The 16,753-nt window shown below is 34.7% G+C and overlaps 1 protein-coding gene across 1 annotated transcript in view; it reads right to left on the bottom strand.

The window, feature by feature from the left end:
* The window catches only part of ATRNL1 (attractin like 1), a 490,222-nt gene that overhangs the window by 216,307 nt on the left and 257,162 nt on the right, over positions 1–16,753 (bottom strand). Inside the window, exon 26 of the mRNA XM_086752524.1 lies at positions 5,248–5,326. Within this exon, the coding sequence (XP_086608650.1) occupies positions 5,248–5,326 (79 nt within the window). The remainder of the gene's footprint in view (positions 1–5,247; positions 5,327–16,753) is intronic.

The raw sequence follows: 16,753 nt of genomic DNA, 5'->3' as shown, positions 1-16,753 counted from the left end.
AACACTGAGGAAATAGACATGTAAAGAAGAGTCTTTCCACTTTGGACCAATATTCAACACCTGCTCTTTTGTTTATGTTAAGAGACAAAAATGAATCATCTATTTTGGTGCACTCTGCTTTATTTACAAAGAACATATTCATCATCCTTATTCCTTTAACACTGTGGAAACAAATCCAAGCGACTTTTCTTCTCGGAAATTCAAAAGAAGTTATCTGGCTCCTTCCCAGCATCCCACTAAGGATTGCATTTCTCACTGTCTGATGCTTTTTGCTGACAGGTAGTTTGCTAAAAATTCTGCTAATCCTCTTATGATTACAACTAGTCCCATGGAAACCTCACAGACCACGCAGCTCAAAGGCTCCTTAGGCTCTGCCAAGTGGCCAGTTGCCTCAGGCAGTCTTTTTCATTTTGGTCCCTTCCCTCTTTCTCTTAAGTAACTTTAATTTTAGCTTCCTGTTAGCTTGAAAGCTTAACGTTCACTTGCAAGATTTAACCAGGTCTGCGACAGATATAAGGAAATAACAGAGTTCATTAAAACATTATCTCCAGCATTATTTTATACTAATATTTACAAATCTCAATTTCGATAAGAAATTCTACAGAACAGAACACCACAACTATTCATTTTAAAGTACCGTTTTCATCACTAATAACTACATCCAAGCTTCCTTCTGTGCACACACTGAGGAATCATATATAATGAAATTAATTTGTTTTGATTATTGCCTTTTGAGATTCTTCAGATTAACTATACTATACTATGTAAACGTAAGAAAGAATGTTGGTTATTATGTTAAAAAAAGTGAACAATTTTCTTCTCCTGGTCATATGTAGATAGAATTCAAACATCTACCTAGTTTATGTTTTCTCTCTCTCTTTTTTTTTTTTTTAATAAAGAGAAGTAGCTTACAATTTTCCTTGCAAGATCTATTGTCATCTGTCATCTTCTTTACCTTCTGAATTTTTGTGGAATGAAAAAACAGACTGATCTACTAGCAAACTTTCATAAATGCCTTGTATTAGCTAAAAGCAGGTATTTTATCTGCACACACACAGAGTTTTCCAGTTTTTTCCATTGTTTTTTAAAACACGTTTACATGCACTTACTTTAAGAAAGGACTAGAGATAGGAACCAATTTTCATAGCTCAGGTGTACATCCTTGAATAGCCAATTTGGCTTTATTTGTTTCTGTTCCAAGTTCACACAAGACAGCTAGGATTAATTCCTGGGATAAATACCTCTGGCAGGAGATACATAGCCACCAATAACAAAAAAAAAGGGCTCTTCAATCTCATGCCCCTGGTTTTATGATAATTGTTCAGGGAAGCCTCTTAACACTGTATGATGTTTTGAGATATCTGCATTAGATCAACTTTGTTTACCTCATCCTCCAAAAACACATTTTCCCAATACAACATTCAGTCTGTCACTGGTATAATTTAATACTTCTCTTTACAGAGAATAAGCATGATGTGAGCAGTGCTAATATAGGCATCAATCAGCTGCTTATTTTTAGGAAGTGACAGTATTATAAATACAACCTAAACTTTACAAAATTAAAGCAAAGATTAACTCTCAGTATAGGAGATTTGACTCATTGGGTTATTTATATCATTAGCAACAAGTCAGCCTCTCCAAGTATCAAAGTGAATGCTGAAAAAATTGGGTGGGATGAGTAATCATTTGGAGGTGTCTCTCATAGTGACTGCAGAGGGAGTCCTGAGGTAAGATCTATTGTCAACTAACTAGGCATATCACTTGAAAGGTTCATTCAGAGAGGAACCTAAATTTTAGGTTGGAAAGAACATAGAAAATGTCAGCCTAAAACAAATGCCCCAGTTATCCTCCATAAAAGTAGATCCACAGTTGAAATAAGCAGTCATAGCTCTATTGATTTCAAAAGAGCTTGAGCAATATAACATGTTGAGATCCTGGTCCCATGAATAGCTGCTTTGACTTCAGTAGGATTACTCACACAGTCTATGAGTAAGTACATATAGATGTGCAAGATATTTGCTAAGCAACAGACAAGAAGCTACCAAAAAAGAAAAGTGATCTGTGAGGTTAACAACTTTTAAATGTAAAGCATGTAATCCTGCAGACACCTACACACATGAATAATATTCTGTATTGGGGTATTCAAATTACATGTATTAATATTTCTTGGTTTCCTTACATCTACTGTTGGTGGTTCCTTGCCCACACTAAAATACACAGATTAACCAAAGTATTCCTTTTGCTCCTTCGGTTGTGGTTCAAGAATACACTGTATTTTATGTGTATTAGCATTGTTAAACTAAACATGCTACATTTTATAAACAATATTACATACGCCAAAAGCCATTACTGTATTTTCTAAAAGGAATAGTTTAAAAATGCAAGCATCATTACAATATAAAGTAAAACAGATCTAGGTGAAACTCACAGATTGTCTATACTCATTAGTGTTATTGACATAACTCAATTTTCCTTTTCTTATTAGGGTTACCATAAAAATGAGCCTAAAGCTACTATGTGAATTGTTACTGTTATTAAGTAGTCTCAGTTTCATTTGTGTGTTTTTAAGAATCTTTGAATATTCAAGACAATAAAACTATCTTGACATTAAAATTAAGGCTAGAAAGGCGGGAGGTTTTTTAAACAAACATAATCTTATTCAATAAAATGAAGCAATAAGTTGTGTGGCACCCACACACTGTATATAGCAAGTATTCTCTATAATTCCACATTTTCCTGCTCATATAATGCTGTTCTTCCAGACAGGCAAATGGTGCACAGCTGACTGTATAATGAAGTGCTATATATAAATACGAGAATTCCAATAAAGGAATGATATTAACCTTTAAAGTTACGCAAGTACTTTACACATATAGTATCATGCTTTCAAACATTTTTACATAAATGTGCAATCACACATTGGTTCCTCATTTCTCAAGAGAGAGTGTATTACACGAGGAAATAAGATTGTAAATCATCTTTTTAAGACATGTAAGCGCTTTCTAGTGTGCAATTATAATAATATGTAAAAAAGATATTTTCATAGAAGAGTTGTAAAACCACAATTTAACTAATTGACTGATCCAATATACACAAGCGTATATAACAGCATATGACATTGTGGCACATGAATGTATTTTGCCGGGGTTGGGGGGAAGCATACGTCTGTATGTACATATGTACATCAGTGATTGCATGATTCTGGATTAAAGGTAACAATTCTTTAAAACATCTCACTGAATGAATAGTACAAAGGATATCTGAGCATCAACTGCTTTCCCTTATGAAGGACAAATATTTTGCTAAAACAGACCAACCAGAAGCTGTGTGGTTTGTTATTCTCCTCTGTACGAGCTTTGTTAGTGACCTCAGTGTAATCTTGCCAGCAAAAAGAAAAGTTCTACACACTGTTAATAAGAAATCATTTGGATGCAAATTTTATCTGCAGTGTGGTGCCTTTCAATCAGAAGTTCATGAAAAAAAAACTTGAGCCACTACAAAACTGGCAGGCAACCTATCAATCTTTTCAGTAAAAAGATCTATGACAGATTCTCTTGTACCCATTCTCAACAGAAGACTGAATGAATACTTGAGATATGAAACATGCAGAGACAACAAATAATATTCTCTTCAATTTCTTATTTAGTAAATCTGGGTGATAGATCTTTTTCTGTGTAAAGATGGAAAACAGAGTCAGATCGAAACTTCATGGATGGGCTTTTGGGTGAATTCTGGGTAAAAAAAAATGCAAGACGTCTAACAAATCTTTTCTGAGAAAATGACAGCTCTCAGTTTTTCATCCAGTGAACTAAGTGAAATTTCACTGAGAAAGGTACTGGCAGAAAGATTTGTGAGTCTTTGGAGGAAAAAGAAGGATGAGAGATTAAAATCTAGGGTACATATCTGATCTTTTTATGTAGTATAAGGCTCTTCTAAAAAATGCTTTGCTGCTCCTAAACTTTGCAATACTTAGGAACTCCTTTAACTTATTTGACAAACAAATATATCTTGCCCTTTGTCTACTCCTACATGAATTTTCATACTTGCCTGCAAATGTTACCCTGCTCTGTAAGTAGGAATTTGAGGTTTGGTATCCATCAAAATGTTCCCAATTCCTTCCAATTTGTTTCTCAAGAAAGATACTGCCATAAGAATAACGTTTTGGAAATAATCTCATCATATTCTGTATTATTCCTTTCAAGGATCAAACTCTCTCAGATGAGCAATATCTCACTATCTTACTCCAGTCTTTCTTAAAAATCTTTTTTTAAGTATCACAGATCCATGGGAGGGATGGGGGCGGAGATGTCAAGGGATGCCAGGCAGGTAGTTGTTCGTGTTCTCCTGCTCAAAGTTTCATTGATCTTTGTGGAACTATGACATAAAAGAATGATACTTCTCATTGTCTTTCAATACAGGGGGTGAATAACTTTGATGGTATAAGATGAGAGAGAGTTTATCTGCTGTTCCTTGCTCTTTCAGAAGGCAGGCAAGAAGAAGAGCTCAGTCTGGAGTGAAAGTATAAATACAGACGTTCAAAAAGCCTTAGATAAAGTGTATCTTAGGAGGCAGCAATGTAAGTATGAAAAAGATGAGAACCATTTTGTAAAATTTTTGAGTAAAAAAATTACAAAAACTCAAGGACCTGGCTTAGGGAAAAATTATTTCAACTAATTAAATCAAAAGAACAATAGATATAGAAAAAGGGAAGTTAAATTCAGTGTTGACAAACATCAGTTAGTCTTTTGGAAGACATTATTTATTTTTTTAATTCTCATGTACATAAAATAGAGTCTAAATTCAAATGAACTGTTCAGTAAGATTTGGGCAGTGCTCTGAGCAGCATAAAGCAAATTTTGCTCCAAGCCTGTCAGCGTTTAAGAGGCATTTAGACAATGCCCTTAACATGCTTTAACTTTTGGTCAGCCCTAAACTGGTCAGGCTAGGTGATCATTGTAGGTGCCTTCCAACTTGAATATTCTATTCTATTCTATTCTATTCTATTCTAAATATTGCACCATAAAGAAAACTTATCTTTCTGCAATCTAGTGCTGCAATTTCTTTAATTTTTGACAGGAGGAGGAAAAATTTTTCTTCTTCAGCATAAAAAGTCCAGGGTAAAAAAATATGTTTAGAGGGATACTTAGATTTTGTATACAGGAGAAAGTAGAGGTGTGATTATTCATCAAAGCTCTCAATTTATCATGAAAGACAAAGCTACTACAATAATCTTAAAGTTATTGATACCTCTCTCCGTCGAGAAGCCCAACAGGTTTGTTTGATTTTCCAAACGACAGCGGCTACCAGCAGTAAGGATAAGAAACAACTGCAATTACAAAAAAAAAAAAAAATAATTGTAACATAATGGTCTGAAAAAGCTTGTTTTCAGGGTATCAAAGGTAACAAAAATACATTCAAGTGTGGAAAAAAACCCACAAAAATAGAGGAAAACTAAACTCTACCCGGATGACAAACAACAGTCAACCATCCAAGTTCAACATTAAAAGAGAATCCACACCTCTGATGCTGAGGTTGTCTCCACAAAATGCTATTACTGTCTCCATTAGCATGGGATAAGACCCATTTCAGCCATCCACATACCCACAACAGTCTCAATAAACATGCGATACATGTTCCACATTTAGCAGATGGAAAAAGAGAGTGAACTATAGCAAAAAAATATACCAACTTACACCGCTTTCAGTTTGTGAATTCTGAATAATTTCCTGGGATGTATAAATTATAACTACACAGGGAGTATAATTAATTTGAGGAACTAGGTTTGCACATAAGAGGTCTATTTTATCTATTTTTTTTTAGTATTTCTGTGGTGAACTGCCCAGGGAAAACATCCCAAAGAACATTACCATGCTACAGTTCCAAAGACAAAAACAGAAAAGGAAGGGAAAAAAAAAAAAAAAAAAAATCAAAGTTATTACACTTCTGCAGTTCACAAACAGAGCATATGCCTTCCCTCTGCTGCAACGGTTTTCTATTTGTAACATTTAATCCATAAAGGATTTTGGTACAAAGACAATTGAACTCTCAACCTGTTCTAGAGAATTTCTGGATACTGACAAAAGGCTTCTGAAGTTGACACCTAATGCAAGCAGTCAGAAGATCTTTTCATTTTTTGACAGTTTTTTTAAAACGCATCTGGATTTTCTAGCTCTGTGAAGAACTTCCAGTCATGCTAGCACATTTGCCATGCACAGTGTTTGCAATTAATACAACCTTGTAACTACTGAATTATACTAGTCATCTGTAACTTTTTTTTTTGCCAAAAATCTCCAAAATGTATTCTTTAACTAGTATGGGAAATACCAAGAACTCACTGAAGTAGCATAGTTCAGAGGAGTACTGTGCATAAATGCAAAATTTAATAATTATCCATGCAGTAACACCAATGTTTCTCTGTAACATGCTGTAAACAGAATTTAAATTACGACCTAGAAGATACATCTCCAGAAATAACAGCTTATGGCATTCTATATCTACCCATAATACAGAGACTATAGGAAACCTGTTTATGGCAACTGTAGCTTAACGTCACTATTAAGGTAATGAAATGAAAGCACCAATCACCCCTTGGCCTGAAAGCAACAGAATCAGCTGTACCACTGAATATTTGACAACAAAAAGTACCATTGCTCTGAGTATGTCCAAAAGTCAGTCACCATAACACAAGCTTTCCTTGACGGTTAAAGTAATGCAAATCAATATGGCTTTTTATTCAATTAAATATTATTCAATTAAAACTCTTTTCACTATGAGCTTTCAAAATCTTTTTTATCAATTTCTTCGTTGAATACCCTTGAGAAAGCCTCCCAGATTGATGTTAAGTTTGAAAGAGAAAAGTACCAAATATATAAAGTGGTTTGGGCATAGAATGCTCAATTAAAATTAACAGCTTGGTTTTTTTACTTAAGAGACTTAATTCTGTCTGTTTAGCTCCAAGAAGGCTGATTGTTCTGAACCTGAAAGGAAAAAATGAAGGTTAAAGGATCATTTCTAAATGCAAATACTGACTTTCCTCTTAAGAAGCAATGTCAACAACCAGCATTTTTTAGCAGTTTTTTAATGTTATTTTGGACTTAGGGATTTTTATGGAAAGGAAGATATATTCTCCCTCTCTCATTTTAAATACTTTGTTGAACTTTTATGGGTTCTTGGCACAGATCCTTTAAAAAAGGAAGGTACTTGGAATTTTGATTGGTTCTGATCAATGGATCAGAACAGTTGAGCACATCTAATATCCATTCTGTCAACAGAGAATTGTTGGAAGAGTCAACAATCTGCAATAAAAGGATGTGAGAGGGCAAGGGCTGGTTCAAAAATCTTAGAGAATTCAGAAGAAAAATCTCAATCTCAATCTTACATTTTAATGAATCTCTCTATAAATCATCTATCTACATGGGTCTTTGCTGAAAGGAACTAAGGAAGTAAGAACATTTTAATTGACACACCATTTTGTTAACACAGTCTTTCTTACTAGAAGAGTTTTTCTTAAGAGCTTTTAACAACAAAATATCTAAGTAGCACAAAGAATGTTATGACAGAAAATGACTGTCAGAGAAAGTTCACCATTTTGTTTAATACATCACTCCAGACGATGCACTGATTTCACTTTTCAAAATTTGTCTTTGGCTGTCTCCCTTTCCTCAGTCTCCTTTGAAAGTAAGTGTGAGTTGACTGTGAATTTATATTTGGTATCCAGGGAAAAGCAGAACAAAAAAATCCCACTAACTACTAGAATAAATACAGTCTTACAGCAACATCTTTTAAGTTTTTTAAACAGATAGCTGCTTACAAATACTATATCCCAGAAATGTTTTCCCTATCATATGCTGTACTGACCAGCTAGTAACTGCAACAGATGCTTAGGGGCAACATCAGAGTACTGACATGTTGCTGCAAATCAGCATTTTGTGCATGAAGTAAGAGTAAGCCATCTCACTTACTCTTCTCCTTCTCTATAGTCATTCCCAAAAAAACTAAGTTATGGAAACATCAGCAACTCTGCTTACAATGATGAACTCAAAGCTCCTGGAGTTTTAAAAAGATGAATATAAAAATGAATATATTCAAAAGACTTGGACACAAGAAACTAAGAGAGCCTTGCACTACATGACTGCTTCATTATGACCAGGAACTGAATCTCTTTTCTTAGAAAATTTTGTTCCTCACATTTATTAATTTCTTAAACAATTCTCTTAAGCTAGTCGGAGGAAAAAAAAACTTGAGAGTTCTGGCTGAAAAACTTCAGACAGATTGCTTCTGTGCTCTGCATGTCAATAGAGTTGGGTCACAGACTGAACTTCCCAGTGATCAGTCAAAACAGTTTAGTTTACGTGCAAACTCAAAATCAGAAATGATTGTTTCAAAGACACACCCATAAAATAATACAAACGGGTTCATAATTTGAAATGCTTATTTAACACTTTTGTGTTATCTTTTCTTGGCAAGCAAATACGAAATATTTTACTTTCTTCTCTGTTTTTTTTTTTAATATAAATAATCATAATGAAAAAAGAAAAACCAAAATTCATGTTAATGAAGAGGAAAAAAAGATATGGAAAATAGTCTTCGTCAAGCTAACCTGGTTCCAGACTGTACTGAGATAATAGCCTTGGTTTATTTAGGGTAATAAAAATTAAAGCTGACTGCAAAAGATCTCACAATCTTGAGTGACTTGGCAATAAAATAAGAGAATGAAATTCAGTGTCAATGAACTGAAGACAATGTGCACAAGAAAAAAAAAAAAACCCTCTCTAGCTACAAATACACAATGATAGGTTCTAAATTAGCAATTACCATTCAAGAAAATGGTCTTGAAGCCATTGCAGATAGTTCTTTGAACGTATCAACTGAATGTTTAGTGGCAGTCAAAACAGCAAATAGGATGTTAGGAGCGATTAGAAAAGGAATAAAGAACAAAACGGAAAGCACTAGAATGCTAGTGCATAAATCTATATTACGTCTGTATCTTGAAGCAGCCATCTCCTCATCTCAAAACCACAAAGTTGAACTTAAAAGGTAAACAGGAGTACAGTCAACTTGGCTAAGGGAATGGAATGGTAGTAGAAATAAGCTTTTTTTTTTTTTTTTTGCAGTTTTGAAAGAACAGGGAGTTGAAGCGAGACATGATAAAGACATTAACATCATAGGCAAAGAGTATAACAGCAGAGCAAGTATAGATGGATGCTGTCCAATCCCCCAGCATAATTCTTAGCTTCTTCTTGTAACAGAGATATAAGAGAAGAAAGCACAATCACAAATAGTGTGGCAAAATAGAGATCAGTGCGGTATAAATGAATTAAAAATTGGCCAGCTGACACCTAAAAAAGAAACTATCAGAAGGGGACTAACATCAACCATGATACAAGGTTCCCCGTGTATCAGATCCAGTCAGTTTTGATGAAACTGATATATAACAGCTGACAGGTCAATCATGACACAAAGACTGAAAAAATGGTTAATGGTAAGGAGGACAAAGAAATTTTACAGTGTGCCAATTGGTCAACTGTACCTATGTCAGCATTTTTTTTTTTTTCAAATACACAATCACTGCTAAGTTGTATTTACGAGGACAAGGAATCCATGCCTCACTTACAGAGCAATGGTTATATATCCCCCTTAGAATGAAGCAATCCCCAAAATAATTTAGAGATCAGTGTGAATGACCAAGTCTGTATGAATTGCTGCTGGGACACTAAAACAAAAAAAAGGTTAAAACAAACATAAATACTCAGGTGAGAACTAGTAAGAAGCACTTGGGAGATGAATTTATCACTCTACAAGGTGTTGCCAAAACAGATATAGCAGACTTTTTATTGAAATTCTGGAATCTGCATTTTTTTAAGGAAATTGGAAACATGGACAGAATAGAGAGAAGAATCACAAAAATATTAAAAGGCTGGAGAAAATATTTTACTGACAGTGATTTTCACAAGCTCAATCATTTCACTTTTCAAAAAAATCAGGTGGTGACTTGCCTGGAGTGTGCACAAGTTTCCACACAGGGAAAACACCAAGGCTCTCATTCAACTAGCACAGAAATGCATGGCAAGAAACAATACTGAAAACATATTTGACTATGTTGCAATGATCAGATAATCTATGATACAGAAAATGGATGGATGGTAAACAGGGAGTACAAAAAATAAATGTGCTTATACAGATTCGTCCATATGCTCATAGGTTTGGTCCATCACTTCTGACTCTCTATTTGAGACTCTGAATGACATCTGAACAAACAGATAGACATCTTGGCAATGCAGATGGCTTAACAAAACACTGACCCAGAGTACAGACAGAGTGGATGACTTTCTGCACTTATGAATGTGTATCTTCCCAGTAAGACAATTATCATTCTAAGACACACTTAAAACCACAGTAGCCCAAGCATCATCAGGATTTTCTAGAGTAAAGAAATGATCTGTCAGAAGATAATGACATAGCTTTGCACAGTTGCCCCTTCAAACCACGTGGAACAAGACAGGAGGAAACACTAAAAAAGCATGCTTGGATATGAGCAATTCATCACCAGCGGCATATATTACAGGCTGAGTGGAAGTTATCGTCTTAGTTTTAAGTAGGAGACAAGGACAGACGAACTGAAGAGGAAGCCGTGAATACAAGTAGTTTATGTCCAGTGCAGCAGAAGACAGCAGGCAAGGAAGGGCTGCAAGAGAACAACAGGGTCTAGCAGCAAGGTCTAGGCTAGACAGATGATCTTCCCAGAAGGGCTCTCAGCAGTATGAAGAGAGAAATACTGATGCAGTAGAACACAGAAAAGGAAAATTGCAAGGAACAATTGCTGCCCGCATAACTGTTTTTGCAATGTACAGAGTAAATTTTTAACTCACAGAGTTATTTAGTGCAGTTCACAGATCCGGCTGAGGAGTGAGAGGGCAGTCGTTTCCATAACAGAAACCATTTTCTCTGCGTGTGATTAGGAGGCAAACTAAAAACTAAAATTAAGCACTAGCACAAACCGTAAAGGGAATCAGTGAGTGTGTTGCTGCTTGGAATCTGCAAATTAAAATGAAATCTGTAGATCATTTTTAAACAATCTCCAATTACAGGGAGAAATACGGGAAAAAGTCTGTGAAACTTAATGGTTAGCGTGATTGGGCCAGATGAACTAATGACACATTTGTGCCTTGAGCTCTATGAATGCATTATACACATACTACAGAATTCCTTTTTTTTTCCCATTACATATTAAAGCCTATAAGTAAGTTACATAATGTATCAAAAGAGTCCGTGTGTTAAAGTGAAATCATTTACTTGGTTTTGTAGTGATATAAAAGGAACTATTTCATTATTTAAATATAAATGTTTTAAGGACCCATATTGTAAATGGAAGGTAAATAGAACAAAATAAAATATTCCATCCTTTGCTATTTTTTCTCATTTTCTTATTATTTAATATGCTAAGAGAAATTAAAATGTCCAAAAATGTATGTAAACATTCATGCATGAATAATTGTTGTTTCTATTATTTTACTTAAGCCACTGATTTGCATAATAATTAAGTATAAATTTCCATATTGGATGAAAGCAAACACTTTTTCAAACTTTACCTTAAATCTAGTATACTTTCAATTCTATTAAAATTAAACATTTTGTGGGATTCCACTTTGAGCACCCGTCATGTTTACTTCTCTTATAACAGGGGACAAAGTAGAGCAGCACCAGACAGCTGAGCGTGGTCAGAACCCCTCAGCTATCCCTGCCTAAGCCTGCCTGGAGAGTTGCGTATCTTGCCAGCACAGCTTGCCAAGACTATTCTAACAACTCACAGGAAAACTGATGGTCCATTAGCTTGACTGCAGCCTCACACTAACACAGTTACACTGCCACAGTGCTCCAACATGCATAACAGACACGTCTTTGGGTTCCTAGGGGTGTGCCTGCATTGCTGGTTTAGCATGGATCTGGAGTGGGCTTTGGAATGACTCCCCTGATTGCCACCACAGTTGTGCTTTGGCTCACACTGCGGAGCGATCTCGGAGCTCAGGATGCAGAAGCTGAACTGGAAGATGTGCACTGGACACTCCAGAGACAAAAGGGCTTCCAGTCCATGGAACTGAACTAGAGCTAGTCAAAAGGAAAAAAATGACAAGATGTATACAGTGTGGATGTCAGGTTCTAAGCACCATTTTACTCAACAGATGATCTCCTATCTGTCCACACTGCTTACGAACAGAGACATAAGCACCCAAAGATCACTTTCATAAAGTTATTTAGGTGCACAGCAGTCTCACTGACTGCCCATATACTTACGCTTATTTTAAAAGCTCCTCCCAAGTCTTCTTTTGAAAAGAGGAGTGGGTCCAGCAAGCTAACTATTGCTTAATCGAACCTTGCTGGGCTGAGTGAGACAATGGTTAAACATCCCTCTAGATCCACAAACCTCTTGCCCATTGATCTCACTTTCTTTGCCAAACGTGCACTTCACTAAACAGCAATCTTAACAGTGACCCTACACTGTATTAATGTTTCTCTTAATACTAACTATGGTATTTTTAAACATGAACAAAAAATAATAGTATTCAGGAAAAAAAAAAAACTTATTACAAAAACCTTTTTAATGCAGATACATGCAAAGAAAACAAGTCTTATATCTAAGTTAATGTTTTTAAATTAATACTGTAAAAGTTTCCCAAGAGATCACGTATACTGTTTTTCTAAGAACTGTTTTTCTGACATATTGTTTACTATCTTTTTATTGGCAAATAGAGCTTATTTTAATTGATATGTTATAAAGCAAGCACAATTCTAAAATAAAAATAATTGAACAATTATTTTTTCTAAAGCCATGATTTTGAATAGCAATTATTGTCACAGCAATTGATTTCTCTCATTGTACTTGACAAGAACATTGTGTTTATGATTATGATGTGCTATGTTCAGCCATCCTTACTTGTGTTAACTAATATACACATGACAAGCAGCTCCAAAGATTTCAACAGGATTATCTGAAGTACAAAGAACTGTAAACATAACATTAGGAGTCTGATATGTATGAGAGCAGTATAAATTTTTTAATGTTTTAATGATTAATTAAATTGCTCTGAATCACACAGTTTTACAAACACTGTTATAAGTAAGAATATTTCAATGATTAGCAATTCTGAATGATTCTGAGAATGAAGTGTTATTGTTCCAAATGAACAGCGGCAGTGCTCGTCTCCTGCTCTAAGAGAGCTCTGGCTGCCACAGGCAGTGAAAGACTCCACCTATTAAACCAGCATGATGTCTAGGTGGCTTGGAATGTCCTTCTCTTATCCTTGCTAGTCGTGAGAAATACTACCACGCACTGGCTGCACCCCATACTCCATTTTCTGGAACCGATCAGCTAATAGCTGCAATCTTTCTCTCTTCAGCTACATCTATTTTATTGTTAAACATACTTAAATATGGCAGGTTTTTCTTCCCATCAGCCTAGATCTATGACCCATTCGGAGTCACATTTTTCCTGTCCCTGTTGTTTTAACAAAGCAATAGCTCTCGAGCTCCAACTTTTCACCTCCAGTTTCTCCAGGAAATAAAAGAACTCAAGGGAAATGTAATTCAACTGTGAACCTCCTAATCCAAAAGCCATACAAAGGGTTCAAGCCCTCAGTTCTTGCTTTCTGAACTGTAAAGTGAAACAAATGCCTGCCTATGAAGTAAGTTATCTATGATGGCATTTAAAACTTCAAATATTACAAAAAATAATTTAAATGCAAATTTGTATTTATTTATTTGTGTCTCAAATGGAATTCACACAAATTAAGCAACACCTTTCAAGTTCATTTGAAACTAATTACATGGATAATTCTTCTTATCCAGATGACAGTGATTAAAATGCTATTTTTGGACGCAGTCCTCAAAATCTATATATTCCCATAAATAAATCTTGCATGAAGTGCCTCATGAAAGTCACATAATTGCCCCTAAAATTAACTTCTCACATTCCTGGTGTACAAAAATACTACAATTCTTATTTTCATAATATCTGTCTCTTAGAACCACACACAAACTGAATACTTCTGTTTCGAAACAGATGTAACTGGTACTTATTCTCACTTACCATAAAATAAAAGGAAGGAGGAAGGCTGAGATGGAGCCCTGGACATAGTGCTTGGGCTGTTGAGTAAAAATTCAGTTCAGAAAGTATGTTAACACATTCCCTTTCCCTGTCAGATGAGACATTGATCATTGACAATCCCAAGCTTTATAAATGAAGCATTTTCAGAGATAATGGGCTAGGGCGGACTCCACTCCTACATAATATATTCCTGGTTTTCTGTACTTTAGAATCCGAGAGATTAAACGTTTTTATGAAGGAAAGAGAAGTTTGGCAAATCAGCATAACAGATCTTTCTACAGAATTTCATCTCCCATGAAGTCGACGGACATGAAGATGGAAATGTATTTCTATCTTGGATGACTATTATTGACTATGGCAGGAAGTCTGTTAAAGAATTCCTCAGAAATGATCTTATTCCCCGGTCTTATGAAGAAAGATACTTGGAAACCACAGAGATATTGTAACTTGTTTCAAAGAAGAGAGTCCCACTAAAATCTCAGACACAGTCTAGCTTTAAAGTCGTAACTGCATCACTACACTTGATATACAATCAAAAAGTAAGGAAGGACAGGTGTGATCCAAGCTCACTATGACTTCCACAAGGTAAGTCTGTATGATCCCAATGACATTATTTTCTAAAATATCTGAGAAGTTTCCACCACAACCACCTGAACCACTTATGTATGTACACTGTAACTTCACCCCCCCCCAAAAAAAAAAAAATCAGTATACTTGTGTAAGATGTGAACATATATTTTATATAAATAAAATAAAATAATGGAGCTATTATGGGAGAAGAATGGAGTTTTAAAATGTGATTGTTTTACTGCTTGGATAAATAGCAGTATAAATAACAACAAAAATCAATGACAAGTCTATGAGTTGCCTCAACTCAAGTATTTCTACCCAGAACACCTACACCGAATGGGGCACCAGAGGATTCATGGTAGGTATTCATGGACCGACTCACTCAAACACGGACACTTGGCAGCACAATGCATGCCTCTGTATACAACAAGGTCGAAACATGGATGTTGTGGTGCAGAACATTTGGACTGCTCTACTGAAGGTAAGAGAAATACATGAGAGGGAAATGAGCCTTAAAAAAAACCCCAGTCTACTGCCAAAACCACACTGTAAGAAGCCTCTAGAGGAACACATTTAAAATTACTCTTAAAAATGTAATCAAAATAATTTTGTTGAGGAAGAAGAGCAAAATAATAAACTAAAACGTCAATAATGGTATTAGTAAAGCTTTGCAATTTAAGCTCTGAATGCATAACTGAAAACAGAGACATTAAAGTATCTATGGTATCTACTGCATTTGATCTAAATTATATTTTAAAGTAAGCAGCATCAATAAATTATCAATATAAAACATATTACGTTATTAGTAAGAACAGCTACCACATCCATGCAAAATAATTTACTAATATATATCAAATATAGAAAACCAACTCAATCCTTCATCTCCAGAGGCATAAACTCCAAATTCTATAATAGTTTGAAATCATATCTGACAACTGCCCCTACAAAGCCTGGGTTTATTGGTTTCGCTGTGCAATGAAACATCAAACTACTTCTTAGAAGGGAAGAATGAAATGTTTGAGTGGAAAATTTCTTATTTGTAGGAAAATAATTATGAAAAAAAGTATTGATGTTTTTTCATTACATACCTCTGTTGGAATGTTACAGAGAATGTAGAGGGGGTTTAAATAACTTTATTAAAGAAAATAATTATTAAAAAGAGACTATATTATGTGTAAATGCACACATACATATTTTATATTTATATTTCCCTACATACATAATTCATGTATATATACATAAAGCTGTCTTTTCATATTAAATATACTACAAGCCATACCAGAAGCTACTATAGTAATGTATGAATGAATGATCAATTATTCAAACGGACTTTATATACAACTAAAAAGGGAAAATGTATAAAGTGTACAGCAGGATGCTATCCGTAAGCCCAACATTCACATTTCATTCTGCCAATACAATATGAAACTAAAGTGAACCATTTAAAAGGGCTCTGAAATATATTACACAATAAACCTCTAGATGTGAACTTTAACTCCCGGCAGTTCATCCCTTCACCTTTTTGAAGCAGCAAATAAAGAAGATTTACAATCAAAGGGGCTTAATCTAACATAAACTGAAATTAATCTCCATAGAATAAATAGTACATCACACCCATAAAGTGTGATTATGTTTCTTTTACTCATGGAAAAGACTTTCATATTTCATATAATTTTATGGTTTTGCCCTTCATAGGTGAAATATTCCATATTTCTCTCAACAAGTGATGTTGTATATAAAAAAATCCAGATCCAAAAAGAAAAAAAAAGTCTATATCCATTAAATTTGCAGAAAAATTATGAAATACAGAATTTAATATTTTCTGCAGTAACTTTCAAGAACAATTAGAAATTGAACTTTTTCAAAATAGTTGTGCTTTCAACTTCAGCTTTTTTTTGCAATCATTTTGTTGATTTATGCTAATTTGAGATTTAAAATTAAAACTTTTTTAGACAGTTAACTAGCTTAATTTGGGGAAGGACTGCCAACCAATGCCACATTTCAGCAGCCTTCCAAATCAAAAGATTCACATTCTTTTAAGAAATATTTTTATGCTTTCTTCTCATTCTTTTCTTTCACTGC

This window comes from Chlamydotis macqueenii, chromosome 7, assembly GCF_036417535.1.
Source record: "Chlamydotis macqueenii isolate bChlMac1 chromosome 7, bChlMac1.mat, whole genome shotgun sequence".
Classification (NCBI taxonomy): Eukaryota; Metazoa; Chordata; class Aves; order Otidiformes; family Otididae; genus Chlamydotis; species Chlamydotis macqueenii.
Note: the sequence above shows the minus strand (reverse complement) of the source record. Positions and strands in the feature narration are given on the sequence as shown.